Source organism: Rhinolophus sinicus, chromosome 7, assembly GCF_057876585.1.
Source record: "Rhinolophus sinicus isolate RSI-liver-muscle chromosome 7, RSI-T2T, whole genome shotgun sequence".
NCBI lineage: Eukaryota > Metazoa > Chordata > Mammalia > Chiroptera > Rhinolophidae > Rhinolophus > Rhinolophus sinicus.
Window position 1 is genome coordinate 50,664,196 of NC_142507.1, and position 22,337 is coordinate 50,686,532.

The 22,337-nt window shown below is 43.7% G+C and overlaps 1 protein-coding gene across 1 annotated transcript in view; it reads left to right on the plus strand.

Moving 5' to 3' along the window:
* The first annotated feature begins 4,441 nt into the window (after window positions 1-4,441).
* CHD1L (chromodomain helicase DNA binding protein 1 like) overlaps window positions 4,442-22,337 on the plus strand; it is a 45,022-nt gene continuing 27,126 nt past the window's right edge. Inside the window, exons 1-10 of the mRNA XM_074319243.2 lie at window positions 4,442-4,630; window positions 6,828-6,940; window positions 9,678-9,784; window positions 11,280-11,394; window positions 12,035-12,066; window positions 15,434-15,515; window positions 17,929-18,091; window positions 19,362-19,517; window positions 20,200-20,292; window positions 21,894-21,990. Of these exons, the coding sequence (XP_074175344.1) occupies window positions 4,534-4,630; window positions 6,828-6,940; window positions 9,678-9,784; window positions 11,280-11,394; window positions 12,035-12,066; window positions 15,434-15,515; window positions 17,929-18,091; window positions 19,362-19,517; window positions 20,200-20,292; window positions 21,894-21,990 (1,055 nt within the window). The 5' untranslated portion in view covers window positions 4,442-4,533. The remainder of the gene's footprint in view (window positions 4,631-6,827; window positions 6,941-9,677; window positions 9,785-11,279; window positions 11,395-12,034; window positions 12,067-15,433; window positions 15,516-17,928; window positions 18,092-19,361; window positions 19,518-20,199; window positions 20,293-21,893; window positions 21,991-22,337) is intronic.

A 22,337-nucleotide genomic window follows, 5' to 3' on the forward strand; every position in this document is an offset into this window, starting at 1 on the left:
CTGCCAAATGGCTTCCTGCTTTTACCCAGAACTCAAGGACGTAATGGAGAGCAAACACAACTTGTTTGCCCTCCTCTACTTCATCATGCTTGACTTGGGCGGGTTGGCAGCTGCGAAGGCCCATCTCTAGCACGATTTGGTTGTCATTAATCTCACTGGGTTGCTGCTGCCAGAGGGTGCACCCTCTCTGTGGAGTTAAAAAACAGGCAAAAATACGAACACCACCATTATATTACCTGAGCGAGGATTGAAAAGGTGTTGTTTTCACCAGAAACATTGGTCAAGTACCCTGAACTTGCTGTTCCTTAGTTTGCCCATCTGTGAAATGTCCTCTCTCTTCCTCAACATTGTAACGACCAGGTCCTGGATTTTTAGAATTGTTCCACAGGCACTTCATGCAAACATTCAACGATACTTACTGAGTGCATACCACGTGCCAGGCACTGTTCTAGGTACGAATTCAACACATCCTAAAAGTGACATCGTTATCTTCCCTTCCTCAAGCTAGCTCTGATGTCCTGTCTCCTCTGTCTCAGTGGTGGCATTAACATCCCACCAGTTATCCAGGGCAGAGGCCCCTGAGAGTGCATCTCCATGTGTCTCCCCCTCAGCCCTGTATCCAATCATTGACCACGTCCCCTCCCCTCGAGTGCACCGTTACCAGCTGGAGAAACCTAGCACTCCCTTGCCAACCCCCCTTGTGGTCTTCCTGCCTCGAACACTCTTCTGACTTCACGTAGCTGGCCTGTCATCATTCGGATCTTAGATCAAATTCGTCTTAGTGACATGCTCTTCAACCCGTCTTACCAAGAGCCGCCCCTCAGCCCTATTCTTAATCTCATTACCCTGTTTTACTATCTTATTAGCACTAATACTATCCGGTAACTTATTTTAGCCCCAGTCCCTCTTTAGTCTGTCTCCAGCACTAGAATCTAAGCTCCGTAAGTGCAGGGACCTTACCTGCCTCGTTCACCTCTATACCAGACACCCAGGCTACGGCCAGTAAATCATGCCCTACTGTACTCATCTCTTCTCCACCATGCTGACTGGTGTCATGACCATGAACCTCAAGTGTCCCTCGCTGCTCTTTGGCATTGCTCCCATATTTCTCTAGTCAAGTCACTCTCCAGCTTCCCCCGACAACTGTTTCACACAGTTCCCACCTCCAAAAGTCCCTTCCTCCTCCTCAAGCTCATCTGATGACCTTGTTTCTTACTTCACTCAGACAACAGAAACAATCGAAGAGAACTTGCACGTACTCTCACCTCCCCGTCTGTCCATATACTGCACCTGTCGTCGTCCAGGGCTCCCATCTGGGCTGAGCCCTCCACTCGGGCATTCGTCCCACCTCCTCCCACTCACGGACATCACTCCTGACGCATCCGTTTTTCTCTCTATGCATTGCTCACATCACCATTCAACATGCTCTAATATCCCCATGTGAAAAAAGCGGGGAAAAAAAACCCCTCTTCTGTTATTATGTGCATCCCGGAGACATTCCTGAGATTGAAAAATCTACCTCCATAGGCAGAGGGCAGGGAAAGAATGAAGGAAGACGCTGGTCACTCTAGTATGATAATTAGTAGAGTTTATTACGGGAAACTTACAAATGAGGCATGTCTTTAGCGGGTACAAGACGAAATGGATCCCCGCGCCACTTGACAGCTGCCAAGGGATTATATATAGCAAAGGGGAATAGTCACAGGTACTGGTATGTGAATGTACCAGATATGGGGAATGACTTTACATCCTTGATCAGGTCTGGACAAGTCCAGGAACCAGCATGTGATGGGAGGCAGGGGAGGGGTGCTGATTTCTGTTCAAATGAACGTTGATGATGATGACACAGCCACTAAGGGAGGGTTATAGAAAGCAATCTCCATTAAAGTCTGGGTCCAGCTCACGTGTCCAGCAGCTGTCACATCATGGGACAGTCTCTTCTCCACACCTCCCATTGACCCTGTATCCCCTTTCAGTTCCTGCACCCAGTATTTTGCTCCCTTTTACAGCAAAACTCTTTGAAAGAGCTGTGAGACATTCTGTCTCCACTTTCTTTCCTCCTATTCCCTTTTCCAAACCCACTCCGATTGCGCTGTTGATTCCACAATATACAGAAATTGTTCTTGTCGAGGTCTTCCCTGACCACCATATTGCTCCATCCAGTGGTGATTTCACTAGCCAATCTTTACTCTCAGCTGCATTTCTCACAGACAATCCACTCCCTTCTTCTTGAAACTCCTCTTCTTTGGCTTCAGGGACACCACACTCTTAGTCTCATACTGTCTCACAGTCTGCTTTTTAATCTCTTCTGCTGGTTTCTCCTCATCTTCTTGACTTCTAAATATTAGTTCAAGGTTTCGTCTCTTCTATAGTTCCAATCATCCCCTAGGGGTCCCATCTAGTACCAAGGCTTAAGGTTCATCCTAAAATTATGACTTCCAAATTTATATATTCAGTTCTAGCCGTGCCCCTGAACTTGAGATGAATCTATCTGATTATCCATTCAACATCTCTACTATGATATCTAGTAACAGTTTTATACTACTCTGTCCAAAAATGAAATGTTGATGTTCTTCAAACCTCCTCATTCTCAGTCTCACCCCACTCCATATATGGGAAACTCAATTCTACCATTTGCTCAGGCCAAATTCCTGAAATCATTCTTTATTTCCCTGCTTCTCTCAGATGCTCATACAGTGTATCTTATAGGCTCTCCCTTTTCCATATATCTAGTATCTGACCACTACTCGCCACTCCACTGCCACCATGCCAGCCCAACAACTATTATCCTCTACCACCCAGACACCCACAATAGTCTCCTAAACGGGTACGTTCCACCCTGCTCCTTAAAACAGACTCTTGTTCAGACAGCATCCAGAGTAAAACTTTTATAGGTGTCATCTTACTAGCTGACTTGGAATCTCTTAGCTAACTTTCTTAGTTCTATTCTAGATGCTAGACTCAATATACCAACAGAACACTTAGCTAATGGCTGGGACCCCTTCTCTGGTATTATGTGAAAACAATTATACTTTAAGTTGACAATAATGATAAACACCCTTTGATTTGATTGCCAGATGGTAGACATTGGTGCTTTATTGGGTAAGTCTACCCTCAGGGCCTGGAGGGGAGAAAATAGGTCAAACACAGAGACCAGGATGCAAAAACTATTCTGGAGCAGGCACACTGGACAGAAGCCCCTCCAGAGTAGCCAGCAAAGGATACTTAAGGTTTTGCAAAAACACCCAGGTAGGAAATCATTGAAGCCCCATTACCTGATTCTGTCTCTCTTTCATCTTAACATTGATCACTACTTGGTATTATTTGCTTTTTGCCTATCTCCTCATATTAAAAATATAAGCCTAATTTAAAAATATAAGCTTAATTTAATTTACGTAAGTATTCTACAGGTGAGAGTACCAGCCTCCGTCTCTATGCCAAAAGAATGTTCGGCACATAGTAGGTGCTCAATCAGTATTTACAGAATGACTCAAGACTTCAAATTAGCTTCACAAAACAGTGCTTTGTTTTGTGGTTCTTATAAATAAATCAACCTAAGTCATCTCTTTTGTAGCTCACAACTAGTTTCTCTCTTGTATTTTAAGGTTAGGAGAGGATGGGGCAAAGTGCAACTTCAATCTGAGTTTGCTGAAGATGGCAGCGCCAAGATTAACCTCAATGAGACTAATATTCTGATGACATTACCCCGAGAGTAAGTAACACTGTGCCTCTTGCAGCTCTGCCAATTACCATTCTAAATCACAGCTTCCTCACCTGTAACTGGGGACAATTATAGTACCTATTTATAGGGCTGCTGTGAAGGTTAAGCGAGAAAGTAATGTCCATGTAAACCCCTTAGGACAGCGCCTTTGGCTGCATCAATAAATGCAGCTATTTGGTTATTATCACATCTGTATTGGTGATGTCGAGTCAAGGTGACCCATATTCTAACACATTGCTTCACTTTGCTCCCCATAATTCACTTGAGAAACCCACTGTGGCAATGACAGCTTTCGTCACTTTACTACCATCCACAGGTTCTTAACTACGGCCTAAGGGCAATAGGGAGTAAGTTAGAGGATCAGGGCCCGAACCAATTAATTGCTATTGTAAAGTGAAGGGAGCACGCCCGCCTTTACAACCTTGCTGTGACTCGCTGGAGCGCAGGGACGACGGGTAACAGAATTCTATGCCCCCAGAGTTTAGCAGGGTACCCGGCACGTGACAGCCAATCTGATTCAATAACAAGTGAATGGCGAGCACAGGGCGAGCGCTGCAGGCCGTCCGTCGCCTAGAGCGCGCAGAAGCACAGCCAGCAGCGCGGGAGCGCGACCCCGGCGGCCCTGCGAGCGCCCCGCTGCGGGGAAACCCGGGGAGCCTGAGGGTGACTCAGCACCAGCTCCATCCGGAGCTCGGCGCCCGACTCAGCCCCTGGCGGCCGCGCGCGTCGCGAAGGAAGCGCACGGGGCGGCGCGGGGCGGAGCCTCTCCCGGCCGGAAGGAGCGCGCGGACACCGGGACCCTCGGGGGCAACATGCCCAACTTCTTACTGGCCCTTCAGACCCAGAGCGGCGCCGCGGAGGCGCGGGCGCGGGTGCAGGAGCAGGACTTAAGGCAGTGGGGCCTGACAGGTCAGTGGCCCCGGGCGGAGGTTTCCCGGGGACCCAGCGCCACGGACGGTGCTGCGGCGCCGCCAGGGGACCGTCCTGTGAGCTCGGTACCTGCGGACCTCCCGGCCTGTGCTTCCCGCCACTGCGGAGGGGCCGAGCGGAGAGGAGCCCGCCTGGCGCCGGGTGGCCATGGCCCTCCTCCTGCGCAGCGCGCGGCATTGGCGGGCGCGGGATGAGTGGCATTGCGGGCACCTGGCGTGTGGCCCGGGGGAGGGGAGTTTGGTGAGACCCTGTCCCAAAGAAAGATCTTTCTCTGATGAAGCAGAGGACGACCTGGTGCCTCGAGGGCGTGGGTTTGCAGACCTCGCTTGAGGGGCGCGGGGGGCGGGGCAGTGGTTGGTTAGTTCTGTAAAACTATTAGCGTTGGGCTCCCAGCTGTAGGTGTCTTCGTTTACCGCGCACGCGCAGTTCTCTGAGCGTTACCTTCCTGGTTGGTTCTCCCTCGGTGCTATATTTATGCTGTGCAGCTAAGCAAGGTCTGTCAGTTCATCAGCGCACGTAACTGCCCATCTTATTTACATGGTATCCCTTCCCTAAAGTCTTTAAAGCGCGAACCCCCATTTCCCCGAGTCTGCAGGCAGCGAGGCCGACCGTATCTCCTGCAGATGGAGCGATCCAGGCCTTATGTCCTGGCCTGCGCTTGATCTAAACTCTTCCATCATCCTCTCTTTTCTTTCTTCACAAAATGGGGACATGCAATGCGTGCCTTAACTATGTAACAGAACCTTAGATCAATAATAAAGGGTGTATTGGCTAATTCATTATTAATACTGCTCTGCCCTCCTAGAATTTGTGACTAGGTTCTGTGAGTGCTTTCAGAAGTATAAAGCAGCATTTATTGAACTCGTGCATGTCCTGAATGTCAAGGGAGTGGGAGGTGGTGTTATTCTTGGAATGAAACAAAAGGTGCAGTTCTGTGTCCAGCTCAGGAGAGGATGGAGGAAGGATGAAGATGAATGGACAGGAGACAGACGTGAAAGAGAAAGACCTCTCTCTTCTTGAGTCTCTGAGTGTGTAAGAATGTGTTTCTCTGTGGCTGTAAGGAGTGCGCATGCAACTTAAATATGAATTAACAGACTGAGGTTTATATATATTTTGTGAATCGTGACTAAAGTTTATATGTTTGTGTGTTGCCTATTTCCTTGCATGTGTTTTTAGTTATGATTCTTGGAGAATATGTGTGAGAGAGGCCTAATAATACAACCCGAGAAATGGATACGTGCTGATTTAGTGAAAATGAGACGGATAAAGAAGAGGTTGCAAGTTTGCACAGATGAGTTAAACTGAGTGAATGAAAAAGTAAATACGTAGACAAATGTGGAACTTGTATTATGAATGGATAATTTGGTAGTGGAGGAAAAGAAAAAATAGAAAGCACGTTTACTCAAAGGAATAACCATTGAATATTATACCTTGAAATTTCTATTTCTATTTGCTAGAATAAATTAATCTGAGAAACTATTTTTTGTGAATGGGTTAAAAATGCTTACTGATTTTTTTCCTGCTGATTACAGAAGTAAAACATGTTCTCTTTAAAACATTTAGGGTAATTTTCTGTGCATAAATGAAAAAAAATGTAATCTCTATAATGCACTTACTGTTAACATGTTATTAGCTATCCTGCCAGTCCTTGTTCTGCACATGTATATACGTGTGTATATAATTTCCGTTTTTTCTTCTTTTCCAAGACAGGGAAGGAAGCAAAGGAGAGATGCAAAAATTGGGTTTTATGTACATACTTTTTTTGGAAACCATAATTTAAAATACCATTTAGTTTTCTCCAATATCACTTTAGTGTGTGTAGAGTGTTTCAATGTAACGATGTGCCATAGTTTAGCTAGCCTCTCTCCTTAAGTATTTATGTTCTTACATTTTTTTCTATTATAAATAATACTAAAATATTATTGTAACCAAATATTTATTATACCTTTGAAATTTTAATTCCTCAGGGCTTTGGACAACATGGTGACTAAGTCTGCTCAAAAAGTAGTTTGGAAGTCAGCAACTGTTTACCTTTCCAGAACTTCCCAGCAGAGGACAGGGCTAGGAAGGTTGGGAGTTGGGGGATTGAGGCCAATTCTTCAGTCGAAGTCTTACGTCATGGCTTGTGTGTGCTGAAATGTCTGCTCTTTGGACTTGACATTTTGTCGATTTCTAGGGGTTCATCTCCGCCCTTATCAACTGGAGGGAGTCAATTGGCTGGCCCAGCGCTTCCATGGTCAGAATGGCTGCATCCTGGGAGACGAGATGGGCCTGGGGAAGACCTGCCAGGTATGTTAGGTGGAGTGGCCGCTGCTCACCTCCACTGAAACGCCTTGTTACTCCGCATTACTGTCTTTAGCCGCTAGCTACTGGTACGTATTTTATACTAAGAGGTGAAATGCCTGAACCTTCGTTTAGAGATCATGACCTTGGAGTTGACTTTCCTAGTCATGGGGATAGTTATGAAGTGTGTCACTACCCTTATCTTACCCTTGACATGTAGAATTGCAGTTAACACACAGTGTTTTTCTTGGAAAGCAAATACAGCTGTCAGGGATCAAATTGACTCTGTCCTCATTACTTTATCTAGTTGACTGGCTCACTTGTAATATTAATCTCCCTTCCTCAGTGAGTATGGGGCAATTGCCATTTCTCTGGCGTGCTGGATAAGTGCAGAGGGAGTACCTTCTGTTTTCCAAGATGCCTTGGCCATGTAATGGTAGGACACAATCTGGAGACCTGGAGAGTCAGACGTGTCCTCCTTGGGCACTGAGAAGCCGGTGGGGTGTTGAGATGGATGCTTCCAGTAGGATGATTGCCAGTATAGCCCTATGTTGGCATATGACAGTGGTAGGCTTGGACTGATGGAAAGTCCAGACACAGGACACCCTTGGGTTAGTCACACAATTACTCATCTATGGGATGACAAGCAAAGCCAGGGCCGTCAGGGTACACAGCAGAGGCAACCTGATCAGAAAGCATGGAAGTATATGTTTCTCGACACGAAAAAGGTTTCACCAGTGAACACACATAATGAGCGAAAGACTCTTTGTCCTTGTAGAAACTCAAGTGCCTTTCCAAGTCTCACCTGACATACGTAAGCATCCAGCTGGAGCAGTTCTGCCATAGGCTAGTGTGATTGTGTGTTGGGGACTGTCTAAGGCAGGTACACCTTGATCTTGGGGTTATTCAGAATACAGTAGGTCCTCTGTATATGGCACCCCCAGGTTTCTCAGGCAAATAAACCTGGCTCTCGTACATTCCTGAACTAACAGCTGTGGAGCCAGAGCAAAGGTAATATCCCAGATGCCTCTGGGAGCCCGACTGTTGGACTCTTGGACCAAGTGCCTTCCCTGCAGCCTCCTGTGCCTTGTACATTGGAATTGTGACTTCATTCACAGCCACCAAAGTCCACTTGTCCTTGAGTTTCCCCGGGACACTTGTGCAGCTCTGCTGTAAGTGCCCTAAAAATACTATCCTTGCCACTTCATCTGGCTGCAGTTTTGTTTAGAATTTCTGCTTCTGCGTTCATGAAGGATAGTGGTCTGTAGTTTCCTTTTCTTATAATGGCTTTATCTGGTTTTGGTATTGCGGTAAAGCTGGACTTGTAGAATGAGTTGAGAAGTATTCTCTCCTCTTCAGTTTTCTAGAAAATTTTGTGTAGAATTGCTGCTGCTGCTTCTCTAAATGTTTGGTAGAATTCACTAGTGAATCCAAATTAATTTTGTTGCTATATCTGGTTTATAGTAATCATGGATAAATTTTCTGTAAATGGTATCCCCAGCAAAAGCTAAACAGAATGGTTTGAATCCAGTAAGTACTTACTTATTCGGAGATTTTTCTGGGCACAGTCCAAGCTGGGAAGCGATAGACAGAAGAAAATTATTTCCATTATGAAATTAATATAATCTCAGTTTAAAAAAAAATAACTACCAGCCCATAACCACAGCACTCTAACCATAACCTGAGTAGTGATATACGTTTACGTGGTTGAAATTATAGTGCACATATTGTTTCTATTTCATTAACCTAACACTGCCATTGTGATTTCCTATTCTATTTGTCACAGCATTTTGTATTGGCTGCATAATATTCCACCCAGAGAATTGATCATAATTTACTTAAATGTTCTACAGACGGGGAATGGCGAGTTCCCCTCTTTGTGTGCTGCTTACATTAACCTCGATTAGAACACCTTTGGACATTCGCTTTCTCACGGTTTTGGATTATATCCGTAGGGTAGATTATCTCAGAAACAGTTCCACATTGCGGAGGGGGGCTCCTCAAACATTTTGTTTTATGAAAGGGCTATTTTCTCCGTCACAGCAAACTTCTAAAGACACTTTTCTAGTCAAAGGTGTGTGCAGCCATATCCTAGCGTTAGACCTGTCAGGCTTTACAAAGGTTTTCATTTTATACGCCTCCTGAAGCTTATGAGGAATTATTTATTGTTTATTTTGCTCACTGGAATGTATGCTCCAGGAGAGCTAGGAGTCTTACGTGTTTTGCTTACTGTTATATATCAGAGCTCAGACCAGTGCCTTGCAAATGGAAGATGCTCTATAAATGCAAATGAGAAGGGGAGGAAATAAGAATGGAAGGTAAACATCCTCCCACAGCAGAGCCTGGCAGGAGGCTGAGGCCATGTGACTGGTCATTTTCAGTCACATCTTGACACTTGCTGTATGTTTTCAGAGTATTCCTGATCTTGTGCACCATTTGCATTGTTTTCATGGCTTTCTATTGACTTTCCTGGTTTTTTTTTCTTTGCAGCAGAGGTTCAATTACATAACTATTGAACACCATTGCCTGTTAACTATTCATACAATTGAGTGGCACAAATTTCTTTGGCAATTATGTTGACGCTTACCTGATTTCACCCTAGGAATGAATGACTCTCCTAATGTGTGGAAGATTGTACATTGCTGCTTTGTAAACCAAGTCTTCTGTAAGAGTTTGTGGGTACTTTGTGGTTGTTTCGCATGTGGAAATGTGATCAAAATGGCCTTCCTTTTCTGTGTTCCAGACTATTGCTCTCCTCATTTACTTGTCTGGAAGATTGAATGATGACGGGCCATTCCTCATTGTGAGTCCCTTGTCTGTTCTGAGCAACTGGAAAGAAGAGATGGAGAGGTACAGAGGAGACGTAACTGAAATTTTGTTTTTCACATTGGTTAGGTTTGGTGTTTTTTTGGCTTGGGTGATATGTAAACTACGATAAAACAACATATTGTCCTAAGCAGTGAGTTTATTTCTTCCAGAAAGCTCTCACCTGAGGCAATGTAGATAGACTGAGGCTCTGCTGGTGGGGAGGGTCCAGTGGATGTTATTGTCACTATTTGGCAATTTGAAGGTCGGTTCTTATTGTTAGTAAACTTTTCTGAGCTAAAAGAGAAACCTTTTTTTTTTTTTAATTTTAATACTTAATTTTTTTATATTGGGGGACAGTGTGTTTCTCCAGGGCCCATCAGCTCCAAGTCATTGTCCTTCAATCTAGTTGCGGAGGGCGCAGCTCAGCTCCAAGTCCAGTTGCCGTTTTCAATCTTTAGTTGTAGGGGGCGCAGCCCACCAGCCCATGTGGGAACTGGAACCTTGTTGAGAGCTCGCGCTCTAACCACCTGAGCCATCCGGCCGCCCCGCCTGCAGCTCAGCAGCAGCTCGTTGTCTTCAGTCTAGTTGTGGAGGGCGCAGCTCACTGGCCCACATGGGAATTGAACTGGCAACCCTGTTGTTCAGAGCTCGTGCTCTAACCAACTGAACCACCCAGCCGACCCAAAACCATCTTTTCCATACTGATATAGGAAGTAACCAACATGGAAAGCATAGTTCTGTTTTTAGCATTAGCACAAGGCCCTTGTCATGTCAATGTCCGAGTGGGTGGTGTCCCTGGGGTAAGTTGTCTGTGACTCTGGGAGCTGGAAGAAGATACGTGAAGCCGGAGGCAGAGCAGACGTGCTTTATTTACAGGCCTCCTGGGGCACAGCCCGGGGTTTCTCAGTGCTGCACACAGTTGGACATTCTCACGTTACAACCTGCAGCCAGCAGCAGCCTCGTAACTCAGCAGCCTGTTTCTCAGCAGCCCATAGCAGCCCCCCAGCTCTTGGGCAGAGCCCCGACAGGCCCATGTCAGCAGCCCTCACACTGTGGGCACGGCCCACATAGCCAGTCTCGTACCATACAGCTCCATCTCTGCCCCGGTCCCCTAAAATGGCCAGACCCCTTTATACCACACAGAGACAAATGAGGCACCCAGCCAAGGTGCTAACGTAAGCGTATACACAAACAACATCTTTAGGATGGACGGCGCTTGCACAACCTTCTATCTTATTGGACCGGTGGGCTGGTCAGGGTCAGCACTGGCCAGAGGTGGGGAGCCTGACTAATCCCATTGTCCCACAGCCCTTTTAGATGTTCATTGGGCCCTCGCACCTGTTCACACGGGGACTTACCCTTGGGTTTACTCATTACTCCAGGGAGGGTTCCAGAGTCCCAGGACTCTTTCTGGTTGCAGGGCATCCCGAGCCTGCACGTCCGCAGTCCTTGCATGAAATGTAGTCTTCCAGATGTGCCCACCATTCCCCATGGCTCTGTGTCCATTGTGTTCATCTACCTCTTTTCTTGTATTCAGATTTGCTCCAGATCTTTGCTGTGTGGCATATACAGGTGACAAAGAGGAGAGAGCCCACGTACAGCAAGACCTGACCCAGGCATCGCGTTTTCATGTGTTGCTGGCTACCTATGAGGTAGCCACTTATTTCTCTACAGGAAGAACTCTCAGCCTGAGACCTTGGAAGTTGTAGAATCCACTGGAATTAGATTTAATGCTTTTTGAGAGCACACATTTTTCTGAGAAGAAAGTCTACTTTCATTGGATTCTCCGAACAGGGCTGTGACCAAAGGGAGTGAAGGGCTGTGGTGCTCCACACTAGTTACATCTCTCTCCCTGTCTTTCCTGGTGGATTGGGGATCGAGGGGGTGGGGAAGCTGGGGGAGAGGCTTCCCAGAGAGGTGGTCCTTGAGCTGCCTCTTGGTCGATGCCTAGAAGGAGGCAGGCAGGCAGGGGAAAGGGTTTTGTGGGCCGAGGCAGCGTCTCTGTTACTGGAGGGCGGGAATGGAGGATGCTTAGTTCCCGTCTTTTGTGAGTCCTGTTCTTGAAGCCCAGACTGTCTGGGTCACTGTCAGCAACACCTTCTACTTATTTGTGCCCCCTCTTGTTTGTAAGATAGGTGTGCTTAGAAATTACGCTCATAACTTTTTTAACTTAGTGAACGTCTAAGACTTCACTAAATCCTGTAGTTTAGGAGAGTTAACTGGAAACCAGCTTAGTAATATCAGAGTTATATCAGTACTAGTCTTTATAATGTGCTTTCCTTAATTTTTCAGGTTTGTTTGAAAGATGCATCATTTCTAAAATCGTGAGTAGCTCGCACTTCTACAGAAATTGTATTGACTGTATTGTGAACACACGTCTTTCCTTCACGTTGTAGTGCTTTTGCTTCTTTCCTGCTATGTCTTCTATGAGTCTTATTTACAGATGGGTGGCATGGCAGGAGTGCTACAATCTGGTCCCCTTCTCATTAGCTTCGTGTCCCGGGGTTAGTTACTTACCCTCCATGAAACTCAGCTTCTTCCTCTGTAAAATGGGGCTAATTAATGAAATCTTGGATGGCTGTCAGGACGACTGAACGAGATAAGGTGTACATGGTGGATGGTTAACAGATATTAGATCCTACACAATGCAGCTTGCATCAATACCTTTCGGGGCTGCGGTTTGGAGATTTTACTATAACATAGTAGGTGACTCGTTTGAGCCTTTTCCTGGAACCCTAAAGTAGTAATTGATGTTCTAAAATTCACTTTTTAGAAAGGGAGTTTTAAGTAGACTTCTAATTAATTAGCTTTCAGGCCTCAGATAACCTCATGAAGTACAGGAGACTTAGATTCAGCGCTCAGTACCACCTAAGAATACTGATATGGTCAAGATAACAGTTCCAGTGTAAATTAAACAAGAGCTAGACTTTAGGTAAAGAGGAAAAGAAGACATGTTGACAGAATTTCCACCTGCATTGCCATGTGTAGCTATGACATGGTTAGGAGGGAATCCGCATCTTTAATAGTCAGAAACTTTTGTTTTCAGAGTGCTTATCAATATTTTAAATATTTCTCATCCAGGTCCTTCTGAGTTGGGTTTCTTTTTTCATCTTACTTTGAAATACTACAGGCTCAGTCATAGATTTCATGACTTCCATCCACTGTTTTGTTTGGCTTTTCATTTAAGTGAGCATATGATCTTTTCTTAAGGAGAGGATATATGTTCCCTCTTTCTCTTTTTTGTTATTAATATCCAACTTAATATTTGTTAAAGATCTCTCGTCTGGAAAGACACTGTCCTGGGAGTTGGCAGCAACCCCAGGAAGGTAAACCACAGACAGTGCTTCCCTAAGAGGACGTCAACTCCCGGAGCTGGGTCAGAAGTGTACGGATGGATACCCATAATGCAAGGCATTCTGGGAAATTGGAAAAGACGAGAAGATTGGGGACGTAAATGTTATTACTAGGTGCTTCATATAAATTATCCCATTTAGTCTTCATGAAAATGCCAGCAGGCAGGTATTATCATCCATTTCATAGTTGAGGAAAGTAAGACATTAGGTAAACCAGCCCAGTAGTAAATGGCAGACCCAACGCGATGGAGCCTCTGTTTCAGAGAACTTCTCAGGGGGCTCGGGATGCACTGGAGTTTCACACTGTTCAGCAGAAACGTAGTCTTCCTATGTCGGATCACCTGTCTTGAATCCATTCCAGGTGAATTTAAGAACCTAAGTAAAGAAGGGACGTTTATAATGTTGACTAATAATGTGAATCACCCAAACACAGGTATATTCTTTTGATATATTTAGCAAGGTTATATATACTGTGTGTTACCACACTACATGCTCTGAGGACAGCCGGGAAGTGTCATGTAACCTCTGCCCTGAGGAAGTTTATTATGGCGAGTTAAGACTGTGTGTGGAACAATATGAAAAATAGGGGTTTCTTTTTTTATTTTTATAATAGACTTACAAAATGTTTGGATCAAGAGGATTAGATGTTACCTCGCCCTACTCTCCACTCAGTGCTAGAATTCCCTCCACCTCTTCCTTTCCAGGGAGCGTCCTTTAGTGTGTCCTTTGATGAGTGGATTGACTTACTTCCTGTCACTGAGTCAGAACCCACCTCCCTGTAGCCTGTCTCATTCAAGAGGCTTTTCTTGGATGCTTGCTGTATGTAAAAACCCAAATGTCTAGTACTTCATAAATAAATAAGGCCTAACCTGTTTTGGATGCTAATTCAGTCAGGGGCCAGGCATTGTACTACGGCCACTGTCACACCTTATCTCATGACCAGTGTCCAACTCCAGCCGGACCCTTATTTCTTGTGACCATTAAATGCTTCCCTTGCTCATGCCACCCAGAAGGAATGATCCCAACTCCTGCAGTGTCTTTGCGCTCGCAATCCTCCCGCCACCTGCACCACTTTCTATAGGTGAATGGTACCTGGTAGCTGTGTCTGCACCCATCTTCTGGATTCTCTCTGTAGGCTCTAAGGAAGGGGGCGTCCTCCGTATAAGGCCAATCTCTGCTAAAGATCTTTCTAATTTTTCAGGGATTTTTATTTCCATACCCACTGTCTTTGCAATATTCTGTTTTACTTGAATATTCATTTTTTTTTTCAGTATAAAATAATGTCATGGGATTACACAATATTTATAAACAAAGCAAAAAATTGAAAGTTTTATAACTTCTACTTTATTGTCTTATGCGTGTTTTTCACATTTGTGAAATAGGATATATAATATCTTTTAGTTACCATGCAGGCCTATTTTATTGCAACATAATCAGATTTTCATTGTAAATGGTATATAATATTTCATCACTTATAATTGGACCTGTTATTATTTCAGTTGTTTGCTATTTTAAATAACGCAGCTGGGAACATACACATAGATATATAGATAGATAGATAGATAGATAGATAGATAGATAGATAGATAGATAGATAGATTTTTTTTTTTTAATTGTGTTGGGGGAACAGCTTCCCAGGAGCACTTGTTAATGATACACTTTTATGACTGAAACCTCTTGAGAAACGGTTGTTGTAACCTACTATGTTACAAAACGTGCTCAGGCACCAGCCACCAATGACGTCCATTTTCACGAATCCAATGGCTGTCACTTCCTGGACATCGATAACATTTGGTCCTAGTCACCACTTCCCCATTTTAAAATTAATACTTTTTTTTAGCTACTGTGACGTCACTGTCTCTTGATTTTTCTTCTGGGTCTGAACCTCAGCTCTGCCTCATACTAGCTTTATGACCTTGACCAAGTCACCTAATCTCTCAGAGCTTTCGCCTCCTTGTTGGTAAAATGAGCGCAGTAACGTCTACTCACCATTTGGATTAAGTAATAGACATAAATCCCCAAGCTCAGTGTCTGGCGCATAGTAGGTGGTCATATGCTTTCCTCTTGCTTTCTGTCTCTGGCTCCTTCCTTCCTGCGTCAATGCATAGGTCTTTTCCCATCTTGGATAAAAAAATTCCCTTCGTTTTATTATCTTATCTAGATAATGTCTTATGTACATGGTAGGCTCTCAGGTAAGAAGGCAGTTTGGGTGTGTTTCTAATGCAGTGGACTTACTATTAGTCTTCCCAACAACAGTCAAAGTTTTGTATAAGACTTCCGGTTGTGAGATCTGTGTTTGAGTTACGCAAAACTGAAAGCTTGGATTTTTCTCTCACAGCTTCTCTTGGAGTGTGCTTGTTGTGGATGAAGCTCACAGGCTGAAAAACCAAAGCTCTTTGCTGCATAAGACACTTTCAGAGGTAAACTGACATGACAATCTTAGTTTTTGTATATGCACAGATAAGAAATGTCATTGTAGCCCGAGGTCTGCCCTCTGTTCTGAGGAGCCAGTGGCACTGCTTGTGTGTATGACGTCCCTTCTCTTTGACCAAGTAAAGCCTTGTTCATTCCTAAGACCACACGTGGAAATTTCTGACCATCATGGAAGTTTGGTCCCTGTCCTATAATAAATCAAATAATAAATTTAGAGGTCATTTGAAGGAAAGTCTTAGAGCTGGATTGTATATTGACTGGCTAAAAGTTGCAGTTTTTAGCATTTTAATGCAGATATGGCCCCCGTCTGTTACTACCCCAGTCTCAGAGATTGCTGGCTGTTGGTGGGGCCCCGTCTGCTCTGTGGTGTCCTTTGTCATGTTTTTAGGAACTCTTAATATTATTTCTTTCCCAAGAGTTGTCCTATCGTGGTCCCTAACTTACAAGAGACTGCTGCACAATCTACCAAGCCAGGGGACTTATCTACAGTGGGAGAAGAGAAGCAGGTGTCGTAAAAGGACGTAAAAGGACGCGGGGTTTAGAGCAGGGACACTAAGTTCTGTGGCTGCCAGAGCCTTTCCTTGTTCATAGGAAACTAGGCTCAGAGGGATTAAGTGAGCAAATTGTTCTGCATCACCTAAGCATCCTTTTTAGGTGAGGTTTGAATTGCAGACAACTAGTTGGTTGGAAAGAAAGATATGTATTGATTCTGCTGAGATGTGGGGAGACAGGTAGTGCCCTTTTCCCCCCTTCCTAATATTGTTTTCAGCTTGTTTGTAAAAGTTGGAAGAAACCTAAATGTGAAACATAGGGAATTGGTTATACAATTTATGGTACACCGATACAATACATTTACAAAGTAAGACTGCCATGAAAAATTATGTAGAAGAACATTTAATAACATGAGAAATGTTTGCAAAATATTTTACACACATCTAAGAGTTTACAAAATACTATATAGAAACAGAGATCATCTCTGGATTTTTTTCACCTGATTATAAGGTTTGATACCAAAATGGAGTCTACTTTGAATAAAAATACTAGCTCCTTTGATAGTGGAGTTGGTTTTAGTGCTACCAGCTTTGATTATCTCTGGGGCCTCATATTCCTTGGTTACCCCAGCTCTTTGCTTGCTGAGCACATATTATAAAAACGTGAGTTGGTTATTGGAAACATTTCTTTTTAACCAATTCCCATACTTGAAATACTGTGAAAACATTGCCGCACAAGGAGAGCAGGCATGAAAGGGTAGACACGGATTAGATGATTTAAAAAGAAACAAACAAAAAAAGGGAGATTGCAAAGAAAAAATGATAACACTTAAAAATCATTTTTAGTTGATTGTGTCATTTCATGTATCACCTTGTCTTATTACAAAAGCAGTATTTTCTTATGACCCCCCACCCCAAAATCAAAATATAGAAACACAAGAGGAAAAGTAGAAACCACCAATAATCCTGCTCCTCTGCATACGTAAACATTTGGTGTGTGTGCTGCCATATCCTTTGCTGTGCATGTATACACCCAAATACAAATATGCATATGTATTATTTAAATAGGAATATATTATTTTAAATATCAAAATACAGTATGTATGTATATGTATTGTATGTTGTATATGCATATCTATGCATAGTATTATATTTCAATATTTAAAATAATACACATACACAGGATGTGGTTTTCTCTTTTTGCTAAATTATTTAACTCAAATGGTGTCACCTCCTGTTAAGGTCAGTTCAGAGGTTGTCCTTTGCTTGGCCTAATATCTGTGTTACTGATTTCCTAATATTTTACTTCCGTAGTCTCTTATCCTTGGTGCTCTCATCTGTTGCTTAAAATTTAAAGAATTTCCCTTTGGGCTGTATATGGCCTAGAAACATCCATAAGTCTCGATGTCTTGCATGGGACGAATCGTAAAGTTTTACGCAAGGACATTCTGTTTGTATAGATCTTGCTTGTGCTTGTAGTGGTGGGGTCTGCTGCTATAACTCTGGGCGTCTCAACTGCATGAGTATATGCTACATGCTTTTGACACCTCAGTTGACTCCCCCACGTAATAATAACACGTAGCTTGAATCCCCACATAGTCTGCATAATAATAACCACATTGGATACTCATGTAGTACTTCAGAGTTCCCAAAGCGATTTTACTTACATCCTTATAACGGTATCTCCTTCACAGGGTTATTATCCCTCCCCGTATGTAGTTGAAGCTGAAGAGCAGTTATTTTTTCCATCAGACAGATGGTATCTGACTTGAACCTGAGCTTCTGATTTCATGTCCCCATGGTCATTCCATTAAATACCCTCTCTTTGTATAGGTAGAGGTTGTGGTGGGTAACTCAGTCTGCTTTCCAGTGTCATGAACTTTTTACTTTATTTCTTTCTGTATTTCAGTTCTCAGTTGTCTTCCGTCTCCTGCTGACCGGAACTCCCATCCAGAACAAGCTCCAAGAGCTCTACGCCCTCCTCAGTTTTGTGGAGCCTGACATCTTTCCCAGGGAGCAGGTAGAAGATTTTGTTCAGCGTTACCAGGACATTGAGAAAGAGTCTGAGTCAGGCAAGTGCCCTCCTGTTCCCAAGAAGCCTGGGCTCAGAAACTGCCTTCGTGACAGGTGGTGGTTGTAGCTCGAAAAGAAAGAGACCTGACAGCCAGAGCCCACCTGCAGGGAGATAAGGAGCCAGAAGAACAAGGAGATGGTACCCTCTTCGTGTTATCCCCAGTTGTCGGCTACTTAGGACTCTTGTTTGCTACATGACCCGACAATAGGGCTTATTTGGGTCATTTTGATAAGAAATAGGAAGTGTCTGCTGATTTGCAGACTTTATTTTTTTTCCAATGTGTGATTTCTATAAGGCCTTTGTTAACTCCCTGCTACTTCCTGAGGCAGAACAGTATGTGGGTGTTTGTCCTGCGTTCCACAGCACTGACGTTTCTCTTGACAATACACCAAAACCAAAGGCCTGGGGTAGGTAGGTGGGTGGGTAGTGGGAGGGAGGGAGGGAGGGAAGCCGTTCTCATTCTTGCAGCTGCCGGTTGTAGGCTTCTTCCTCTTGTCTCTTTGCCCCTCTGCCTCGTACAATCGCCCACCCCCATGATTGTATCCCAAGACAATGCTTTGGGACCAATGGTGGGCATCCTACTAGTACAGCCTGTCTGTACTCGGTGAGGCTGAGTTAGAAGCAAAAAACCCCACACCGAGGGCTGAAGATTTCCCGGGGGATCTGCTCTCATTGCTCCCACATTTAGGGTCACCAGATAAAAAAGGTGACACCAAGTCAGGTAGTACGTGGGACATACTTGTTTTTCAAAATTATTTGTTGTTTATCTGAAATACAAGTTTAACTGGCTGCTTATATTTTTATGTCCTGAGTCTGACAAGCCTACATGCAGGGTCATTCTAGTATAGGCTAGTTTTTGAAGTTGACAACACTTGGGGAAGGAACAAGGGAGCTAAGTCAAAAGAACTTAAGTTTGAGCTAGCAATAGCAACACTAGCATCCAGCTTTGTGACTTTGGATAAGATGCTTACATTTTCTGAGTCTCACTTAACTGAGCTATAAAAATGGGGACAATATTACTTGCCCCACATTTCTGAGATATTATGCTGATCAATGAGATTATCCGTAAGAATCAAGTTCTTTGAGTTCCTAGTTCTTGAATTAAAGCCAGTAATGATTTCAGAAGGAGCTGGAAAGAAGAAACAGTATGAAAAATTACCATACTGGCCTAGAACGCAGAATTGGCTTGAAGGTGAGAAACAAAAATAAACTGCTGCATGTTCTCTAGTAGTGGGTTCCATACTTCTTGTGTTTTTTTTCTTATATAGCAAGTGAACTACACAAACTCTTGCAACCATTTCTGCTGAGGCGAGTGAAAGCTGAGGTGGCCCCGGAGCTTCCCAAGAAGACAGAAGTAGTGATATACCATGGCCTGTCAGCACTGCAGAAAAAGTACTACAAGGCCATTTTGATGAAAGACCTAGGTAATCAGAGGGCACTTGTCTGTTTGGAAACTAAATGTGGATGTGATTTTCATGCAGGGAAATATTTTATATTCACACTCACTTTGTCTAGCAACAAAATGGAGTGTATTCTGCTTAATATTCAGGTCAGCTCTAGTGAAACTGCCAGAGCATCTTCAATATAACTCAGACTTTGCTCGTAGTTGCAGTTCTGAAATTTCCTTTTCCCTCCCACCCAGTTTTCCTTATTGCCTGTACTTAAGCAAACACTTCTAAGTGTCCCACCCTTTTATTCTCCCACCCTGTCAGGTATCAAACACATTGCAAAAACTTTTTTGTTGACTCAGAATCACTGGGAGGGAGAGAGAGGAGTGGGACAGTCTCTCAATTTGCACTTTTTTGTCCCTCGGCTCTACAACAACAGTTAAAGAAGGAAATTTAGAATTTACAAAAGAGTAACATAGCAGAGTACTCCTGAGTTCAATTTATGCTTAACTTCCTTCTTACCACAAAGTGATGGGTAAGAAAACTTCACATGGATGTGCTGTTAACTCTTAATGCAACTCAATGAAATGTGGGAAGTTAATATAGGTTTGAAAGATGTATTATTAAAATGAGAATGGTTATTTATGGAAAGTTGGAGGGGTTTTTTGTTGTTATTGTTCAGTAGTCTCCCTCTTTCTCTCTCTCTTTAAAATTTTAGATGCATTTGAAAATGAGATGGCAAAGAAAGTTAAACTACAGAATGTCTTGTCTCAGCTGCGGAAGTGCGTGGATCACCCATATTTGTTTCATGGTGAGACACTGCCCTTTCTTCTCACATTACTTTTTGTTAAAATTTTGGCCAGCATCATAGTAAAATTCTTCAAAAGAATTGCCTATGTTTACTGTCGATTTTTCCCCCCATTTTCTCTTGTCAGTTTTTTATGTTGATGTTATCTAATATATTGTTCATATTCAAGTTTCTTCAATTGTCACCTCAATGTCCCTTGTGGCATTGTTTTTTTTTCATTCAAACTCCAGTCATTGAATTACACTTATCATGCCTCTTTATTCTCCTATAATCTAGAAACATTTCTCAGCCTTTTTTTTTGTGCCTTTTTTTAGTCTTTCATGAAACTTACAGTTTTGAAGAATCAAGGCCGGTTGTTTTATGGGTTGTCTTATAATCTGTCTCATTTATCTGACCATATCTTCATGATTAGCTGTCCCTTTATGTTGAACCTACTGAGTCAGCCTTTTGTCACTACCATTCCTGGTTCACTTTTGATCTCCTTGTGCAACCAATGGTTGTCAGTTGCCATTTTAATTAACCTCAAAACCTTTGACACAGTTGATTGCTTCTTTCTTGTTCTCCGCTTGGCTTCTGGGGCAATGCTTTTCCTGTTTCTTCTTCTTTTTACTTCTTTAACTTTTTATTTCAATTTTTTTCTTTAAAAATATATATATATATATTTTTTAAGGAGGGCGCAGCTTACAGTGGCCCATGCGGGGATCTAACTGGCAACCTTGGTGTTATTAGCACCATGCTCTAAGCAACTGAGCTAACTGGCCACCGTTTTTTTGTTTTGTTTTGTTTTTAAAATGAAGGTAGTTTTTTGAGAGGTAGTCTACTCCATAGCCAAAGTACAGGCTGCACTTGCACAAGAGACAGCCAGTGCTTTCTCTTCTCCACTGGCCTCATGTCTACTCCTTCTCAGCCTCCTTTATTGCGTCCCCTTCGTCTTGTGGATGTCTATAAATTGCCCTCTGAGTGCAGCTTTAGCTGCATTCTACACATTGTGATATGTAACGTTTTCATTTTTATTTGTTGATTGGTAGCCTTTGGGACAATTCAGCACTTCTGTGGCTGCAGCGGCCCTAGTAGGGATAGGATCCATGCAGTAGGTTTGCCGCAGTCATTTTAAGAGAGTCTTTGCCAGGTGGAAACACAGTGACTTGTTTTAAAATGTCACAGAATCTTAATTAGGTGCATATCAGGGAGGGGGCTACTGGGAACAGGTAGATTTTGAAAGAAGCCCACCAGATGATTTTGACTTTCAGCCCCCACCTGGAAACTTAATTAGTTTATACATCTAAGCCTATTTCTCAGTTTGTTTTCTAGAGTGAGCACCTCAAGATTTTAATTTGGGGTCTCTTTGGCCTTAAGCATCTCCCTGTGCCTCTGTTTTATAGTGAGTGGGCTTGTTCCTTGTTTGAACACTAATTAGGCATGGTGGGTGTGCCTGGCTTGGTGATTAACGTTAAGCAGAACTGAGGTCGTCATGCACACAAACAATTACAAAATGCCTCAAAGAGAGATGAGATTGGTGCCCATTGTCAGTTAGAAGGAGCTGGGCCTCTGGCTGCAGCCTGACCTTTGGCTTCTCCAGTCAGGGAGTCTGCTTTTCTTCCCAGGTGTGGAACCAGAGCCTTTTGAAATCGGAGACCACCTGATTGAGGCCAGTGGGAAACTTTACCTGCTGGATAAGCTGCTGGCGTTCCTGTATTCCAGGTAGGTGGTCGTCTCCCATTTTCTGCTCTGAGCAGGTGACTGTTAAAACCAGAAGAATGAGCAACTCCCTGATTTCTTGAGACCAGTTCCAGTTTTCCTTTTTTCAAGACGCTGGTTCAGGTTCCCCCTTTTGTGCAACTCTGCCTCCCCCCCCCCCCCCCGCCTCCCCCCACAGTCATCCATTCCTTTCCTGAACTTCTCCGGCGCTCAAGCCTAATCCCGCACTTGGCCATCCTCAACCTGCCCTCGGGGCTGACTGCTGCACATAAGGGCACTCCAGCTGTATTGTTCTCTTCCACAGGGACAGAGAGAACCTCAAGCCTTTCTTTTCTAATTGCCTGCTGGCA